Genomic DNA, 21,199 nt, shown 5'->3' with positions numbered 1-21,199 from the left:
GACATGGACTGCCAAATTACAAACCAGGAATACTTGTCATGTGTGTAATCACAGGACATCTGATAGTATAATATGGTCTGTGGCATGGAACAGGCATTGACAGGGAAGGTAGACAGCAGGTACACCCTTAATATCACATTCAGCAGAGAGATCACATACAACCCACTTATGCAGCACTACAGATGCATTGGGGAAGTACTAGCCAACACCAGGGAGTGTATCTATATATTATAGTTGTCACATGATAGGCTGATTGAGCAGCATATCTGGCATGGTACTAAGCATTACATACACATGACACACTAGTGCATGATATTATGGATTGGACATAGTAACCCATACATATAGGGGCCATGCTCATGATGTCCAGACATACACAGGGTGAACACTGAATGACAGGCCACCTAAAACCAATACACATAGGTCAGACAGGTAATGTAATAACAGGTCTTGTGTTGTGATCGCTTGTGTAGGCATTTAGAGGACTGGCATGTTAATGAGTGGTATCAATGTGTGTATATTACCAAGTGTGATAGAGGATGGGGTACACATGGACATATACTTGGGACTGTCTGTAAATTCATGGACAGGTAGGTATTATGGTGGTGTATGTGCGTGTGTGTGTGTGTGTGTGTGTGTGTGTGTGTGTGTGTGTGTGTGTGTGTGTGTGTATGTGTGTGTACTGTTAGGCAATGCTATGCAGGTTTTAAAGTGCATTTATTGCTTTCCCCCACAGGTGGCGAGGTGGGTCAGGGTCCCTCCTGCATGCAAACTGATGTTGGTGTCCATACAGACACCAAAGATGCTGATAGTACCTTTGAGGGACAGATGGGGTTGTCAGGGGCCGACACTGTACCATCACTTGACATCCCCCTTTTAGCCACCCCAAGCCCGCACACAGTTTCAGTGCCTATACATACCCCATCACCACAGTGGCCATAGTGGAGGGACAGCTGGCGTTTGGTGGCAGTGCACAGGAAAGTGTGGTAACTATTCATACTGTGCCTAGTTGCAGCAGGCATAGCTGGATGTCTGGCAGGGCACCACATAGTCAGATGACCCAGGGTGCTTGTGGTAGGGCCACTGGACATCATGCCCCTGGCAGAGGCGACATAGCTGGTACCAGCAGGCGCATGTTGCATGCTGTCATGGCAGTGCAGGCATGTATTGAAAGTTACACCAGACAGGGCCTGAGGCTGCAGAGGGCTGCTTTCACATCTGTAAGAGACAACATCCGTGAAATGTCTGGTGCCATCCGTGCTTATACCAAGCTCATGGATAGATGGTCTGGTGAGATGATGGCCCTCATTGACCATGGTATGTCCGTGCTTGAACGTGTGGAGGGGCTGCAGCGATGGCCTCGTAGATGTAGGCCAGCAACACCAACAGCTGGCAGTCAATGTGGACATGGTAGGACACCAAGGTGCGGGAGTGGCACTGTCCATACAACACCACAGCAGGCCACGTGCACATGGTCCTGGCCAGTCCCAGGAGGGACTTGGTACCAGCGGACATTTGTCATCATCAGGTGAGAGTAGCACGTTGAGGCTTGTACCTGGACGTGCCCATGGAACTTCTGGCAGGGACAGTCCAAATGTCCATTGGCACAGGCAGTGAACTGCACACCCTGCCAGGTATGGCCTGCAGCTGTCCATAAACACCTGTATAGGGCAGCCACATGGCAGAACTGTGTGCATGCATACCCACACACTATACAAACACACCTCGGGCAACCTCATACCTAAACACACCACATCACCATGCCCAGCTCACCTCAGTACACCCCTCACCCACACACATGATGTCAAATGTATGGCCCACCCTCAGCCTCTGGCAAACCAAAAACACACCCTGTGCATATGATGATACCTGTGCCACATCCCTGTCATCCATACCATCAATGCAGAGACAGGCTAATATAGTTCTGATGCACATGGTGATGGTACTGCAGTGTACCACAGTATTGCAGTTTAACATGTAAGGAGTAAAGTGTAATGCAAGTATGTCAGGTAGTGTAGCCATCTGGCAATGAGGCATTATAGCTGTTAGTAACACTGGTTGATTGTGGTCTCTATAATGTTATCCATTTGTGTTGTAGGTGTACAAGTGTCAGCACGAGGTTGTCCTGTGCATACGATGATACCGGTGCCACATCCCTGTCATTCATACCATCAATGCAGGGACAGGCTAATATTGTTCTGATGCACACAGTGACTGTACTACAGTGTACCACAGTACTGCAGTGTAACATGTTGTAAGGAGTGAAGTTTAATGCATATTTGTCAGGTAGTGTAGCCATCCAGCAATGATTCATTATAGCTGTTAGTAACATTGGTTGATTGTGGTCTCTATAATGTTAGCCATTTGTGTTGTAGGTGTACATGTGTCAGCACGAGGATGCCCTGTGCATATGATGATACCTGTGCCACATCCCTGTCATCCATACCATAAATGCAGGGACAGGCTAATATGGTTCTGATGCACATGGTGACTGTACTACAGTGCACCACAGTACTGCAGTGTAACATGCTGTACGGAGTGAATTGTAATGCATATAGGTCAGGTAGTGCAGCCGTCCAGCAATGACGCATTATATTTGTTAGTAACACTGGTTGATTGTGGTCTCTATAATGTTATCCATTTGTGTTGTAGGTGTACATGTGTCAGCATGAGTATGGTCTGCAGTCATATTCCACAACAGGGTATGGCACTGTGGTGACACCATGACTGTGATATATCTGGGGTACAGTTGAACATGTCACAGGTTAGTATAATGGTTATTGCCTGTACCACATGGACAGGTGACCCGCTGGGGTGTGTATACCCTGCAACCTGATGTAGATCCATCCACATACACTCACACTGTTACTTGGCAACACTGGGACTAGACCCCTACCTAGGTATGTAGTGATACTGAAGTGTGTGGCTTACATTGCACACACCACACAGCATTTAGGGTGAGGTGTGTCCCAGGTTACATGTTACAGGCATAACATCCCCAGACATGTACAGTATGCTAATAGGGGATGTAATGGGTTTATATGGACAATACATAGTGTGACATAACTTCATATACACGTTAACAGACACATAACAGACAGACACACATCTGAGAGACCAGGGCCTATCACTGCTAGCTAACTTGAGCGTGTGTCCAATCTGTTACAGGTAGGCTACACTCAGCACATGCATAACTGGCCTGGATTGTGGTATCAGTTACTTGTACGGTTGATGGTGACAGAGGTAACCATAATGTGGTACATGGGACATATACTGGGTGTACCTTGGTGTAATGACAGTTTACGCAGCACCCACATCCCCCAGTGGATATTGTACTCCCTGAAACCCATGATGACACTCTGCCATACCCACCATCACACATTGGCCGTGACTGTGATACAACCCATAGTATAGCCCAACAGTGGTACTACAGGCATATGCATCTAATGCACATGCCAAACACATAGTAGGGCATTGCATTGTCATGCCTCACCTATGGGCATCAACAACACTATCTATACTACTCTGTGGCAATGGGTATTGTAATAGGAGCATGTGGGCTTGGAATGCTGTACCCTACAGCTATATGGACATGCACGCATACACACACTTGCCAGAACACAATGGGTATCCCATGCCTATCAATCCATTTGTACAACACTGTTGTGCTGGTAATGCAAGGCTCGTGTAGTTGGTATGAAGAGGAGCTTAAAAGGGTACATGTAATGCCCCATACAGCAGCAACAGCCACAACTGACTATGGCAATGGGTATTGCAGTGGTTGTGAAGGCCCTCATGGAATTCCCAAGTACAGGTTTGCTAATACACAGACACTGCCATACTCAGTCATGCACATGTACACATGTGACAGTACAGGAGTGCATTGCTGCAGTTGGTCATAGCTGTGTACCTAGCTATTCTCCAAGGAGAGATAGGTTGTGTAGGTGTTGTGTGTACAGTGGTATCCTGCCACCTGCCATGTGGCAGCAGGCAATCTATTGACAGACACTACTGTGGTGACCCTCAGGGTGAGAATGACATGCATCAGCCAAACTTCCAGGTGCCTCCTGCACATGGCCACTGAGGTGAGAATGTATGCAACATGCATTACAACACATGGTCAGTGTCTGTGATGGAGACCTGTACCCAAGCATGTTGAGTTGACAGTGGTAGTGTAGTGGAGGTACCTGTGGCATGTCGTGTGTACAGGGTGTCATCTCCTATATGTGCCAGTTCTTACACAGCTGGGCACATATGTCAGTGTCAATCAAGCTTAGGTTGCGTATACATATCCCAGCTGGATACCTGCCATCTGCACATCTATACAGGGACTGACAGTCATCAGCTTGGCAAGTAGCTATGCAGTAGGATGAGTGTGTTGACAGATAGATGTTTAACAACAATACGTATGCCATAATTACATGTCAGAAGCCCTCACTAACATGTGCTGTACAAACGGTAGTCTACAGTTAAATTTCACATGTCAAATCATTACCCAGTAGGGGTTATATACTGTGACACAGCTCACACACCAGGGATACAACAGGGAGGCCTCAGAGTCCAGCTATGCCTGCAGGTGTGCCTGTTGTCAGTACTACATTTAGCACTCTGCTCTTGCCTGGGTAAGCAGTGTCAACAGTAGTACCGCCATGATACACTACATGCTAGTGTGACAGCACAAACCCTGAGCTACTATCCCTGTATGTAGCACATTCACACAGATAATAGCACTGTACACACCTCATATACATCTGTGTCTCACACATGACACTCACACCACTTGCTACTGTAATGACAGCACATAGGCGCATGTATTGTACATGACATTACATACACTTATTACAGATGTCATTACCCTGTTATGTTATCAGACTCGGTGGTGTGAACTGGTTACCAGGGCTAAGCCATGCTTAACAAGTATCAACATTGCTGCAATATAAAAGCAGAGCTGATTTGCGCACTGGTAAGCGAAGCCTACACTGTGTAAGCGCCCGTACATTTACCCATAGTTTAGCACCGCTTAGCTTCACTCAAACCTGCGCAAACTAGCTTAAAACTGATCAAAACTGCCTTAACCACTCTGTATCCAATAGCCCTTGTTCTGCCCAGCAAAAAAATGAACAGCCCTTGCAGGTCTTGAAATCAGGACCCTGTATACTATAGTCACAACACTTAACCTCTACGCCATGACCACTGTGAAGACAGCTGTTGTTTTACCAATATATCTGTCAATACACATATTGAGTAGTATTGAACAATTGCCTTTACTTCCACAATTGTGTAGTACTTGTTATTAATATAACTGTTGCATCACATATGTTGTTTTATCATAATGTACATATAGCAGATACATACGGCGAGATACATCTGGGAGAGTACCCACAACCGTGAGGTTTACACATGACAGGAATATGGATATATACATATAATAGGTTGATATATGTCTACATGTACATACACATGTATACTCATACATAAGTCCTTATACACATCTGTATAGCGCAACATATATATGGCCATGTGTACATCTCTTCGTATGTACATATATATATATATATATATATATATATATATATATATATATATATATATATATATATATAGCTATATATGTATGCACATCCTATGTGTATAGATATGCCTGTTTATGTGGATATATATGTAGATATCTATAACTATATGTGCATATGTATCCCTATCTGTATATATATATATATATATATATATATATATATATATATATATATATATATATATACACATATGTGTGTGTATGTTTACATATACATATGCATTTATGTATGTCGATATGTATATGTGTATATATCTATATAGATATATGGATAATTATACATACATATATGTTCACCATATGTCCTGAACATGGACTGGAGCCCTACTTCAGCCCCAATAGTCCCAACCTCTTAGTGCAAGGGGATGTCAGGTATGTGTGCAAGGGGATGTCAGGTATGTATTTCAGGTATATTTATAGACTATTGCTACTGTAATAGGGATTGTCTTCACAGGCATGTTGTGTGTGGGATGTCACATCTGCTTTTAACATGTGTGCCATTGGCTACTGACAGGCATCCTAAGGAGATCATAGTACAGGACCACTGCTAGCACAGTAATGATCCTGTGGACTACAGCAGAGACATGGCCAATCTATGTGGACAGTATCACATACTCTGGTCAGTCCAGAGGTATACACAGAACCCTTTAGTGCAAGACATGTGGACCAAGTCTGACAATGTGGATGTTAACAGCCATGTAGATGGGTATATCATGTAAATACTGGTATACATTTGCCTCTGTAGGTTATGCATTCACACACCCCTGTCTGTCCTGACACATAATAACTGCTGGTACCGAGGTACCATGGCCACATACTACCCACTAGTTAGTGACATACATCTGTACAGCATCCCACTGCTTTGTTTGACATACATGACTGTTATGGTGGCCCAGCAGCAGTACATCTGGCAAGTATCTGGACATAACATCTCACTGGGTAAGTACACTAAGCTGCTAGGCATGTAACAAAGCACTGTGCAGGCTACAGGCAAACTGCCACAACACTTGCCTACATTTCCTATATGAGACTACACACGTACCTGCATATATAGCAGGCTCTACAGGAATGTCACACCACAGAGTAACAGACACCTGTGTGAAAGTGCATAACCACAACCAATGTGAACACAGCCACAGCCGCATATGGTAAGCTAGCATAATATTACAGTGTATGGACTATCTGATCAACACCATCCTCATATGTGCCACTCATACACTAACCTTACATATACTGGGCCGTTACACAATGTGGTCCGATGCCTGTCTGTGGTATGGTACATGTGTGTATTTGGCCCTGTAAACACATAAGCCAATAGGGTAACATACAGTGGAGCAGCATGCAACATTAGATAGAACAGGACCAAAAACAATGATATCGACCACAGTCTGTACACAGGCCAAGGTACATATTCACAGTACACACACTGTTGACAATCACCATACGTACACAAACCTCAGTACTGTAGACACAACCAGAGAATGCTCGGTTTATGTCCTCAAATTTAACCCCTACTATACATAACATGTGTAGCAGATTGATATCTCACTGGCTTGTTATCAGATATGCTGTCAATAAATATGGTGTACGGAACATATGCACCTCTTACTGCATGACATATGTACAAAGGTTGACAGAGCTGTGGTTGGAGGGACAAACACAGGGCATATTGACATATTGCTGTGATAACCTCATACATTTACTGTTGTAACAGGGTTTGTTGCAACATATGTCCTATGAGGGATATGAAGTCAGTAACTCTCATGGCTGTCACCGTTTACTGACTGCAATCCTCACACTATGCTTCTGCAGTTCACAAATAGATGCTCTGTGGGTAGCACAAGAAATAAAAGGCACCACACACTGCCCAGTCTGCAGATGTGCCTACAGATGGGGGTTTCCTCATAAACATATCACTGACATGACAGGTATTAAAACATGTAGGACAGCCATATCCACATACAACCTGTTAAACCAACATTACTCCAAATGCAGTACAGCAGCATTTACATTTTGTAGTCATGTCAGGCACATCCCCCTTCTGTGTGTTGGCCTGTTTCCACAGTGTATGTTGTTAGAGGTAAATCCCCAATCCATCTGCGATGTTGTTTGCCAAACAACAGATCTAGGTCCTGCTCACAGTGAATGAAAAGGCCCAACACCAACATGATTTTCGTAGATGGAGTGTTTATCCATGCAATTGACTATGGGAATGTTACCACAGCTATTCCACATGCAATCAGCTAGAGAAGGGCTGCAATTCGTGCAGAGGCCATCAGCTGATCATGAACATCCCTTACAATGCACATGCTGCTGCCTAAGCAAAGCAGGTGTAAGTTTTCACATCCACCAGAGAGGGAGTGAGAGAGGCAGACAGAGGCAAAGATAAGTCAGGGAGGGGTGGGAGAGTAAAACTTAAGTATGTTTGTGTCACGCACCTACCAGTACAGTGTATCAAACCCCTGACTATGTATTGCTATCATATGTCTATGCAGTTATTGAATGCACCACATAGTTTACAAATGTATATGTGATGGTGAGTGATATCTGCAATAGTGATATGGTAGCTATATGGTAGGTGTAGTACATGTACCTGTCCGCATGAAAAGGTGTCATTGCCAACACAGCCACACTCTATCAGAGATCCATACACATTGACACACTTGGCAGGGTCAGGAATACATCTCCTCACTAGTTAGATTGCCACAATGCAGTACTTTGCAGGTATCACATGCACCACAGGGGTTATCCAGAGGTAATATGCGCAAAGGGTATAGGTAGGTGTCTGACATCAGACAGCATGCTTCAGTATGCCAATGGAGGATGTAGTGAGTGTGAATGTGGTCATAGGCATCATACATCACACACATAGGCACAGGGTGCTAGTACTGACATGCATGGGTGCATTGCTTCACGGGTGTGTAGTGGTCAGTTGTGCCAGATGGTTATACAAGGCTAGGTGATGGGTATACCTTGCCATCAGGCCACAATACAATGATCAGCAGTGTGGCTCAGGGGTGTAGTGTCTGGATTGGCCCACACAGGTGGGTATTGTATTCACCATCCAGTCACCTGGGTAACTATTGTGTGTGGCCCTTGCTGTGTATTGCTTGGACAGTGTCTGGGATGTGCACACATCCCACATACATGTACAGTGACATGTGGAACTGTACCTGGGGTGTCTGGCCCATGTTGTGTACACAGATTGTTATCATCAGATATGTCACACCTGGCCTCATGTGGCAGGAACTGGTAATGGACAGCATGGTGACCCTGCAGCTACATTGATAGCATGTTACAGGTATTCCCTGGTGTCATTGGCATCTGCCCATACAGGGCATGTGTTTAAGGCATGGTATGTCCTTTGTGGGTCACATTTGATGGCACCACAGGTGTTGCAGGTGTCCAGTGGGGAACATAGAGAAGGTGCACTGTCTGCATGTATGTGCCTATTGGACTGATGTACAGGGTGCCATGCCCTCTGTAGCCCACTGCAATCACGCCATGGTTACTATCAGTGGGCAATATGCAGGGTACTACCAACATAGCGGTTGTTGCCTAGGCAATTGAGTGTGTATGAGACATGGGTGGAGAGTGTTCTCTGGGTAATACAAGGATTGCTAACTTTGTTCACCAGGCCTTGATGTCACATGTAAGGGTATGGATTTGCACCTCAACCTCTCTTCTATTTCACATCTGTTATCCCTGTAAGGTGGATATTGTGACATATACTAGGGCCACCATATAAGAAATTTGCAAAACCACTCTACAATGTGTCCAGTTGTTACACACTCACAGCCGTCACCACACAGGATACGAATGGCAAACACACACCTGCCATGTCTGGGATTAGAACTCCTACCTAACTAGTGTATTACACTACAGCACTATATAGTTATATGATGTGCCACAGAGATTACTGGAGTGCTCCTTCTTCAAAGGTGTATTTCACAGTGAATGACATCAGTAGGCTTGCCAAATTAGGGCATTTGAATTTTAGTGAGTGTGACTAGCCTAAAAAGCATTGCTCTCTACACAGACATAGAAACACACACACAAGCATCCACACTTGCCATGTGTGGGAAGTGAACCCCACCAGAGTTCTGTATCACATTACAGCATTACACTGGTATAGGACCCGCCACAAAGATTATTGGAGTACTCTTTCCCCAAAGGTGTATTTCACAATGAATGACATCAGCAGGCTTGGCAAAGTAGGGCATTTGAATTGGAATGAGTGTGACTAGCCTAAATTGCATTGCTCCCTTCACAGACAGGGACACACACCATTGCCATGTCTGGGATTAGAAGTCTTCCCTAATTAGTTTATCATAATACAGCAGTACGCAGTTATAGGATGTACCATGGAGATTATTGGGCTATACTATTCCCAAAGGTGTATTTCACAGTGAGTGACATCAGCAACCTTGCCAAAGTAGGACATTTGAATTGTAGTGAGTGTGACTAGCCTAAAATGCATTGCTCCCTACACAGACAGGGACACACACACACAGTTGCCATATCTGGGATTAGAACTGCTACCTAAAAAGTTTGTCACACTGCATCAGTACACAGTTATAGGATGCTCCACAGAGATTACTGAGCTAGACTTTTCCAAAAGGTGTATTTCACAGTGAATGACATAAGCAGCCTTGCCAAAGTAGGGCATTTGAATTATAATGAGTGTTACTAGCCAAAAATGCATTGCTTCCTACACAGACAAGGACACACACAAACACAATTGCCATGGCTGGGATTAGAACTCCTACCTAACTAGTTTATCACCCTATAGCAGTACACAGTTATAGAACATGCCATGGAGATTACTGGGCTACATTTTCCCAAAGGTGTATTTTACAGTGAATGACATCAGCAGCCTTGCCAAAGTAGGGCATTTGAATTGTAGTGAGTTTGACTAGCCTAAAATGCATTGCTCCCTACACAGACAAGGACATACACACACACAGTTGCCATGTGTGGGACTAGAACTCCTACCTAACTAGTTTATCACACTACAGCAGTATGCAGTTATAGGACACACCACAGCGATTACTGGGGTAAATCTTTCCTAAAGGTGTATTTCAAAGTGGATGACCTTAGCAGGCTTGTCATAGTAGGGCTGTGGGGAGGGCAGTGTGTGTGCATGGGCCATACCCATTCATCTAGAGGTTGACACACCACATGCTGGCACACGCAGGATTATATTCTGCAGGTACGTGTATACAGCTACTAGATGACTACTTCCTTGTACAGTCATGTTGCACAGCTAGCACTTGCACCACATAGCCTGTAATGCTGACAGATACTGGTGGCTAATGTCTACAGTGAGTGACATTTACACCTCATGTGGTTGTAGCCATTTGTCTGTGTGCTGGGAGGGACAGGCCTCATAATGGATGGCTCCTTGTCACAGCCACTGTCTTACACACATCTATGTACGTCTACTTTTGGCTTATTATAGTGTGTCATTCTTATATGTCTGTATTCCTATCCACTGTATGTGCAAAGCAGGACTGGTGTATACTGAGGATTGTATGCACTAACATCTGCAACTGCCATATATGTATGGCCCACTGTTGTTTGCAGACATTTGCTTCATTTGTTTGTGTGTGAGCATGCCCAGTATGACCTTTCAGTATGTTATTGTCTGACATTGCCTTCAATTCTCTAAGTGTGTGAGGATGCCCAGTATGCCCTTCTGTATTGAAAGTGTGGATCGATTCCAGGTAGTTTGTATGCCAGTGCAGACCTTTGTGTAGTGTACCTACAAGTAGCAAACTGTTTCTGCAGGGTATCCGTCGATCATTTGGCAATATGGGGAAAAACTGTGCAGGGGATAGTGTGTACTGTAGGTGAATGTGTCTGTGCTGCTTCAGCTACATGGTACTGCTGTTAGCAGAGATATTCAGATGTGTGTACTGTTATACAGTCTGATGTTTTCTGTCCTCATGTACTATCAGGTGAACATTCTTGCTCACAGTGATGTCTTGGGGGACAAGGGTGACTGCAGCTGTGCCTGGTATTGTGTGCAGACACCTACATAAAGTTATGCCATTCTGGAGTGAGAGCTGCAGACACTTGCTGTTGGGTCTGTGTATCCAGTTCAGCACCTTAGTACAGTGCTGGCAGAGGATCCCATTCTTGTACATCCATTGACATGACAGTATGGCCTTATCTTGTTGTGGCAATACCTCACAGCTGTACAGATTCACACATGTTACCCAGAGTCAGGACATTTCCCCTATTGTGGTGTACTGGCAGGTATGTAACCACCCATTCATGTGTTTGCAGCCAGGGATAGTGTGTGCCCACAGCTTTGTGTCAGACCTTGCACATTCCATGTTGTCCACCCCCCCCGTTATTCTATCCTCTTCCATACATCACGCATATATTCTCTGATACTTTCCCTAAGGTTTTCACCCCATCGCAGCTGTGTTTTGGTGCTGGTCCACAGTTCATGCAGTGGGACATGGTGGACATGTTACTGTGGTTTGTCCACGTGGCCTTGCATATGGCTTATGTGGAGTGTGTTATATTGTTATTTGGGTGTCCATGACATAACATGCATTGGCAGTACGTGTGAGACACAGGCCTTTGGCAGAGGCCTATGGGCCATTTGGTGTTGATGCAGGCCAGATGTGGTAGGCTGTTACATTCTGTCAGTCCTACAGTCTCAAACCGCCATACAGTATATTCCCCTGGGGTGACAGGGTAGGTGTGTTAGGTGTTCATGCCAATACCTTCTATCAGTCTTGATCAGGTGGTGTGGATGCTGGCAGGGTGCTACCTATGGCTAGGGACACACCTGCATGGGATACCTGCACTGCATGCTGCATTCTTTCTATTTTGCCATATATACAGGTGAGGTCATATTGTACCCATTCCCCACTGCAGGGATATGACCAGAGAGGTACCTGTGGGTGGTGTTTGGGTGAGCTGGGTGCATGTGTGCTATGGACACTACTTGCATCTGACACACAGATATGCATGGGGCATTCCAGTTATGCTGGCATGTGCAGGTACATCAGCTGTTTCCCAGTACATCAGTCCTACCTACTTTGTGATCTGCAAGTGTTCGGGCAGACAACACCGGTATCCCCTACTGCAGGTCCAGATAATGTGATGCATACCTGTATGTACAATTCCAAGGGTGTGTCCCTTTCACAGTTACACAATATATACTGTATGTTTGGGGTACTTCCCCCTGTGTACTGCTTGTATATCTAGCCCAACAGCCATGCTATGTCAGTCTTTCAGATGGTGACACATATTACCGCCATACATTTACAATGGCTTACTGCTAGCATGTGTTATACTGGTAGGAATTGTCTTTGGCACTGCAGTTGTGAGGACTTGGCCCTGTCATCAACAGTAGTGGGCAATGGCCACCAGGTCTTACCTCAACATGCATACATACTGACCACTCTCACACAATATGAAACACACACCAACCTAACACACACATACCTGCATATTGTGAAAATGCTACAATCTATCCTGCTACCTTGGCCACCTCTGGGCATCTGTGCTCCACTGGTATTACATCTGCACATACATGTTACAACATTTCTACATAGGGTTGTGGGGGGCATACCTGACTGTTACAACATGTGTACATTGGAATGGGGGGCAGACCAGACCGTTACTACATTTCTAAATAGGTTTGGGGGGCACACCTGACTGTTACTACATTTCTAAGCAGGGTTGGGGGAGCACACCTGACTGTTTCTACATTTCAACACAGGATTGGGGGAGGGGTGCACACCTGACTGTTACTACATTTCTACACAGGATTGGGGGAGGGGGGCACACTTATCTGTTTCTACATTTCTAAACAGAGGTTGGAAGGGGGCACATCTGACTGTTACTACATTTCTACACTGGATTGGGGGCAGGGGCACACCTGACTGTTTCTACATGTCTACATAGGAGTGGGGGGCACACCTGACTGTTTCTACATTTATACACAGAATTGGGGGGGTCACACCTGACTATTTCTACACAGGATTGGTGGCACACCTGACTGTTTCTATATTTCTACACAGGAATGGAGGGGGGGCACACCTGAATGTTTCTACATTTCTACACAGAATTGGGGGGCACACCTTCTATATTTCTACACAGAATTGGGGGGACACACCTGACTATTTCTACATTTATACCCAGGAAGGGGGGGTACACCTGACTGTTTCTGCATATCTATACAGGAATGGGAGGGGGCACACCTGACTGTTGCTACATTTTTACACAGGATGTGGGGGCACACCTGACTGTTTCTACATTTCTATACAGAATTGGGGGGGTACACCTGACTACTTCTACATTTCTACACAGGATTGGGGGGCACACTTGACTGTTTCTACATTTCTACACAGAATTGGGGGGAGCACACCTGACTGTTACTACATTTCTACATAGGATGGGGAGCACACTTGACTGTTTCTACATTTATACACAAAATTGGGGGGGGGTCACACCTGACTATTTCTACATTTCTACACAGCATTGGGGGGGCACACCTAACTGTTTCTATATTTCTACACAGGATTGGGGGGTACACCTGACTGTTTCAACATTTTTACATAGGATGAGGGGGCACACCTGACTTGTACACATTTGCTATGACTGTACTGGTATGTCAGGTACTACATTTTATTCTGTATTCTAGCCTATCATGCTGAGTAGAGGCATATCAGCATACTACAGGTCCTAGGTTTGATTGGCGTCCTAGTCTTCAGAACTAACATCCCACTACCTGACCTGATGTAGTCTGTATGTGTAGGCCTTGGGGGAGGTTACCCATAGGCATCATTCAGAGGCCATAGCACAGCCTTTGTTTGTGTTTGTCTACACCTGTTCTGCTGACTGAGACTGTTGTTGGGTATGTGAACTTCCCTGACTGGCATGTGTGAGTCATATGGACACACATGTTGCCCAGCACATTTCCTGCAGTGGGTTTTGTTGCCCTGTGTAGTACTGGCTACTATGGTGACACCAATATTTATTACAGATCTCATGCTGCTGCTATAGGTGTCTACTGTCTGTTGGCATACCAATCAGCCACACGTTTTCCCTTGCATGCTCACATCCATACCATAGATACAGGTAACAACACATATTACTCCATTCACCTGTGTGCCAGTATTGAGGGTGGTGCTCCAGGGCTACCTATGTCGGATGCACATAGTACACTCCCTACACATAGCCGAGCACAGGTAGTGTCATGTTTGGCATCCCTTTTATTGTATGTGCGAGTCAGAGAGAGGTGCCATTCCTTGGGTCCCTCCTGTGTCAGTGTATGTGCTATGTGTTGCCTCTTTGCCAAGGCCATGGCATACTGGGCCCACCTCCGTCTGCCTACTGGGGCAGGCTCAGGTTGTTCCTCCTATGAGTCACTCTGTGCCTCTGCAGGCCTTGGCAATGATGGAGGGCTGTGTGGCCCTGCCCCGTGCTGTTCCTGCTGCAGCTTTTTCTGCAGGATCATATTGTGTAGCATGGCACATATGATGACAGTTTGGGTACATGTAGCTGGTGAGTACTGCAAGGCTTCACCAGATGTGTCCAGGCACTGGAACCGTGACTTGAGCATCCCAAACACATGCTCTGTTATAATTCTGGTCTGTGTGTGTGCCTCATTATGGAGTTCTTGTTTGGGTGTGTGTGTGCATTTCTGATGGGTGTCATCTGCCACAGCTCCAGTGCATAACCAGCATCCCCCACTAGGTGACCATAAGGGATGTCCCGAATGGCAAATCTCTGGTACAGCTGAGTCAGATGCCAGATATGGGAATCGTGATAGCTTCCAGGGCAGCCAGCACACACATTCATTATTATGCCTTGGGCATTGCACACAACCTGGCAGTTGATGGAGGGGAAGCCCTTGCGGTTGATGTAGACCTTACTCCACTCACCGGGTGGTGCTTTGATGCATATCTGCATGCAGTCTATAGCACTTACTACCTCAGGGTATTCTGCTATTTGGTGGAACAGTTGTATATTGCTGGCCAACACCTCACAGGTGTTGGGGAAATATACGTGCTCACCAGCATGCACTGACATGGCATCCAGGAACTGCTGGAGTACTCCAGATGCTGATGCCTGTGAGATCCCCATCATATCCCCAATTGGCCTTTCGAAGGTACCTATAGCTAGTATTTTTAGGTCTACACATACCTTGGTATCCACTGGAATGGGTTCACCTCTGTTAGTTCTGTGTGTCAGGCCTTGCCTGCACAGCTCAAAAATTTGCTGTAAGAGGTCCCTGTCCACCCTATAGTGCTCCACTATCTCCAGCTCATATAGCCCCTGGTAGGTTATCTTGGGTCTGTACAGTCTTCTCCGTCTCCTCACTGTGGGTTGGTCAACAGCATTCACATCCTCACCACCCTCAGCCTCTTCCACATGTTGTTGTATGATAGCTATTGCAGCCCCTTTCATTTTGTTGTTTTATTTGTTAAAATGTCCCCGCTTGTGTACACCAGTGGTGTAGAGTATGGGAAAAAACAGAGGGAAAGGTGTTTGCATAGTTTATAGTTGTGTTCTCGGCTGGGCTGGTCTGCTGCCTGTGTAATTGGCTGATTCTGATACATTTCACCTGCCAGCTATGCTAGTTCTCCTAGATTACCTTCCTGCTGCTGTTTTCTCTTCCCATTGCTTCCCTGTTTACGCCTGGGGGCACATCGCACAACACAGTGCTCAGATATGCACAGAGCTGCTATTTTCTGATTTACTTTTTTTTTTTTTTTTTTTTATTTAAAACCCAGTGCGTGGCATGCACACCTGCTTAGGCAATGTAAAGAATGCTAGGCAGCCTCAGACACACAGTCTTGCTTAGCTCTGCTAAGTTAGGAACAAAACCAAGCCACAGGGCTCCAATCCACTTACAGTATGCCTGACACACACCCCTATGATGTCAGCTAACTCCTAGGCTTGCACCAAGCTATTCCTGCTCTTACACTTTTGGGTGCTGACTAGCATGCAGGGGGAATTTGATGAAGACTTTATTGTACTAGTTAGCTGAAAGAGATTTTAGTTAAAAGTCAGTCTTTTTATATGTATGTTATGCTTTTCTTAATACCTGATTTTGGAATATGGGTTGTAAATAGATAAGTAGTGTTTTCCTTAAGTAGGATTTACTTTGATCTAATCAGTAGTCGTGTGTGTGTGTGTGTGTGTGTGTGTGTGTGTGTGTGTGTGTGTGTGTGTGTGTGTGTGTGTGTGTGTGTGTGTGTGTGTGTGTGTGTGTGTGTGTGTGTGGGGGGGGTACTTGCTGTTCTTAAATGCACTTTTACAACCCTGGCCTGAAACTGGCTGCTTTAAAATTAAACAATACATATATTTTCCACACCTAGATCTAAGTGTATAAAATCTGATATGTTTAACATTGAAGAGAATTTATGATTTTTTTGTTACTAAGGATTGCTTGTCTGTGACAAATAAAGACTTGTTGGTTTGGAACAGTACCTAGGTTTCATGATTTTTTGAAATATTGTGACTGAGCTCATCAATGAAGTTTTAATTCCACTAATTTTTCTGTTTTTGATTTTTTGTTTTTTTTTATTTCAATTTTTAATTCTTAATTGGAGTTTCAGAGCAGCCACCCCCTTTGGATGAAGAAAACATTTTCAAAGGACAATTAATACGTTTGTCTCGATTAGTATCTGAGGACTTGTTTTTTGACAATGAATTAATTTTAAAACAGTTATTTATTGACAGGTCATACCCTCTGGACCTTATTTCTAATGTTACAGCTGAGATTTTATCTAAAAGGAATAATAGTTTTGCCCCTATTTTACAGAAGTTCCTACATATCAATGATAACAATAAAGTACAAAGCAAATGAAATGTTTTTTTTTCCATAAGCTAAGTGTTAAACCACATTGTTATTACAATGGTAGCATAAAAATTACGTCTGTTTTGAGAAGGCTAAACCACATATAATTTCCAATCTGCAGGTTAGTATGGCAAAATGTGGCACTTGCAAGCAGTGTAGGTGTATTAGTGTTGATAAATATGTTACAGTAGGTGATAGAACTATTTACAGTCAAATGTCTTTATTGTAACAGTAACCAAAAGTTCCAAAAAGCTGTAGATCCAATAAAACCTCCGCTCGGACAGTGAGGATAACACCAGAACTTTATTCACAAGTGTGATTAAAACAAATAGCTGAATTCAAGAAAACATGAATAATCCAGAGTCAGGTTAAGCGCTTTCATCCGCAATGAAGGCAGATTTCATCAGAACCAATGACTGTAGCGTAATACACTCCTTATAAAGCAATTTAGGCGCCAAAAACAAAATGCAAGACAATACAGTGTTAAATATTAAATACAAATACAAATGCAAATGTCTAATGTGTTAAAAAGTGGCTAACGTATTTTAAATATTTTGAGGGATGCAATTGCTAAAAGTAGGACAATAAATTAAAAGACAATGCATTAATTAGTGCATATTTGATGCATACCTGGGTGCACTGCCTGACAATTGTAAGAGCTATCAAGAAAAAGTGACAGTAATAAAAACAAGTGGAATGTGCAGTGATAAGTAGTAATAGTAATAAATAGTAATAATAAATATAAATACGTTGATGAATTGCAAGACGTAATGATGTGTAAAGGATGAAAATGCAATATAAATATATGAATATGCAATATAAATATATTTAAATAAATATATTAAAAAGATATATGAAAAGATTTAAAATATTAAAAATGTTTAAAATGTTTAAAAACATTTATGGCATAATTGTAAGCTTAAAATGGAAAATGAGGATATTAAGCTAAGCATCTAATAAAAGAAAAGGTTTGATGCTGATAAAATCATTAAGCCCAGGACTAGTTGTGGCATCACATAGTATTTGCCACTTGCTTTCCAACAAGGCAAGATATGTTTTCCAATTATCCCCATGAGCAGTATGACTTATATGGTCAATGATACTAAAAAGAAAAGAGTGTTCAGGACCTCTATCTAAAATATGCTTACTCAAAGCATTTTTGGGGTCCTGTTTTTTAATTTTATATAAGTGTTTGTAGATCCTTGTTTTGAATTTCCTCTCGGTCTTACCGATGTAGTATGCGTCACATGAAGTACATGTAGCTACATAAACTACTCTAGGAGTATTGCAGTTCCCTGCCATACTATGTAAGTAGGTGTTAACAATATTATTTAACCTTATGACCTTGGCATTGTTAATGTTTCTGCATTGATTACATGTACCACACTTTGTTGTTGATGAAAATCTTTTTCCACCCTTCATCTTGTCTTTGGTACTTTCCAACATGTTTTTAATATTATTAGAAGTCTTAAAAACAAACTTAGGTAGTGGGTCAGCTATATCACTAACCTCATCAGATGTAGTTATAAGGTTCCAATGTTTGGTAAGTATGTCTTTAATAAAATCCGTGTAGGGGCTAAACATGAGTACACAAACATTTCTATTATTGTGTTCATCTTTTTTAGTTTGCATAAATGGTTTTCCTAACAAGGGTGGGTATTTGTGACACCATTCCTTCTTGACATATGTGATTATAGGGGTAAGCATAGCCTCCGGATATCCTCTATTAATGAACATGTTGTATATAACATTCAGTTCATTTTCCATAATGTCTTTATTTGATGACATGCGTGCCGCTCGTATACATTGGCCCTTAAACACACTTTTAAAGATGTGTGGCGGGTGACAACTACCATAGAATAAATAATCGTTGGAAAAGGTATCTTTTCTATAAATCCTGGACTCAAATTCCTTATCATTGATGTTGACGAAGGTGTCTAAGTAAGAAATGCCTTTAGGCTCAAACTTATAAGTGAATTTCAAGAAACTTGTCGTGTTAGTCAAATAGTCTATGAAACTACTAATCAAATCAACAGGTCCATTCCAAAGGATGAATAAATCGTCAAGGTATCTGGTGTAATATACCATGTACTTGTAATACTCACTAGGAAAGACATACTGAGATTCCCATTCTAACATGACGAGATTGGCAAACACTGGGGCGCAAGAGGCCCCCATTGCAACCCCATTGCTCTGTCTGAACAGTTCCCCCTGGAACTGGAGGTAATTATAGTCCAAAACCAATCCCATCATGTCCACTGTGAGGTTAATTTTGTCCCAACTCAAAGCTGAAAACTTCCTTAAACTATTAAAGAAATATTCTAGACCAATCTCTCCGGGGATGCTAGAAAAAAGGTCGACCACATCTACTGTTAAGAATGTCAAATCCTTTTGCCATATTAAAGGAGTCAGGTTCCCCAGAAAGTTCCAAGAATCCTTAGTCAAGTGGCTCACATTTTCATAAATATGTTTTGTCCAAGCATCAATGGTGACCCCTATATTAAAAGTTTTGGACTTGGAGCCTGAAATAATCGGCCTAAAAGGGGGCTTCTCAAGATTCTTATGTATCTTGGGGATCCCGAAGATAGTGGCCATCCTAGGAAGTTCTTCTCTAATAAATTCGTAGGTGTCATTTGTTATCCTATTGTCCAATAAATATTCCTCAATAGCTAGGTCTCTACATTTGTAACCAATGTTTACCTGGTTGAGGGACACTTCCTCATAATTCCCAGTATGATGGAGGATGTTGTAAATTTCTTGATTATAATCAATCGTGTTAAACAGTACAATCTCACCTCCTTTGTCTGGCTTCATGATCCTAATGTCACGGTTGTCAATGATATTGTTCAAACATTCCCTCTCTTTAAAAGTAAGATTATCTTTATATAAATGCACATAATCTTTTTTGGCTTTAATATGATAATTTAACCAGTACATATCCTTGGTTACAATTTTTTCATATTGAGCAACCGTGGGGTGGTAACTGGGAATAAATGCACTTTTTTTCTTCAATTTATGAGTATTGTTGTGTCTATCCTGGTCACTATTCTTGTCGTTAAACTGTAAGGCCAAATTTAGTCTACGACAAAAAAATTTAATTTCCTTAATGGTATCTATAATGTTGAATCGAGCCGTTGGAATAAATTTCATCCCTTTGCTGAATAAGGAACAAAAATCTTCATTGATGTCAACTTCAGTGTAGTTATAAACATTTAAGCCTTTAGAAGTGTGTATAATCGGAAAAGTTGGCTCTCTTGTAACTACGTGATGGAATTCTTGTGTCACTTTGTTAAAGGTGTCAGTTCCCACTAAACATGAAATAGGATTCCTAATATGGGATAAAGACTGTCCCAAATCATGTAACACAACTCCATCAGGGTTTAAAATCTCCTTTTGTAAGGTTTGGGAGCGGGATGAAACCGTCCCCCTTGAAAATTTTCATCATCTTCAATTGCCCAGGAATCTATACGGCCTTTATACGTTCTATCAGCATCCATGTGTGTGTGGGCATGTGTCTTCTTATTGTGTGGCCATACATAAGCTCTGTGTTGTCTATAAGAACCCAGGTCTCTATCAATTTTCCTATTCTTTCTACTAAATGTAGTTGATGCCTTATGTTCAGCTGTTTGAAATTGTTTGTGGTATAAATCATACCACTTATCAAAATTTACGTCCTGAACTATGTCCTCATTTAATGTCTCAATTTCATTAATAATAAGTCCCATTTTTCACCATTATATTTCATTAATCTTTTCATAAAAGAAAAACCAAATTCATCAAACATACTGTTAAAA

The 21,199-nt window shown here is 42.9% G+C and overlaps 1 protein-coding gene across 1 annotated transcript in view; it reads right to left on the bottom strand.

Annotated features, from left to right (window-relative positions):
* LOC122816198 overlaps window positions 1–21,199 on the bottom strand; it is a 402,987-nt gene that overhangs the window by 196,485 nt on the left and 185,303 nt on the right. The window contains exon 9 of the mRNA XM_044088949.1: window positions 18,635–20,713. Within this exon, the coding sequence (XP_043944884.1) occupies window positions 18,635–20,713 (2,079 nt within the window). The remainder of the gene's footprint in view (window positions 1–18,634; window positions 20,714–21,199) is intronic.

Source organism: Protopterus annectens, chromosome 12.part0, assembly GCF_019279795.1.
Source record: "Protopterus annectens isolate FY-2018-M chromosome 12.part0, PAN1.0, whole genome shotgun sequence".
In the NCBI taxonomy this organism is placed as follows: Eukaryota; Metazoa; Chordata; order Ceratodontiformes; family Protopteridae; genus Protopterus; species Protopterus annectens.
This window is presented reverse-complemented; position numbering and strand designations above follow the sequence as displayed.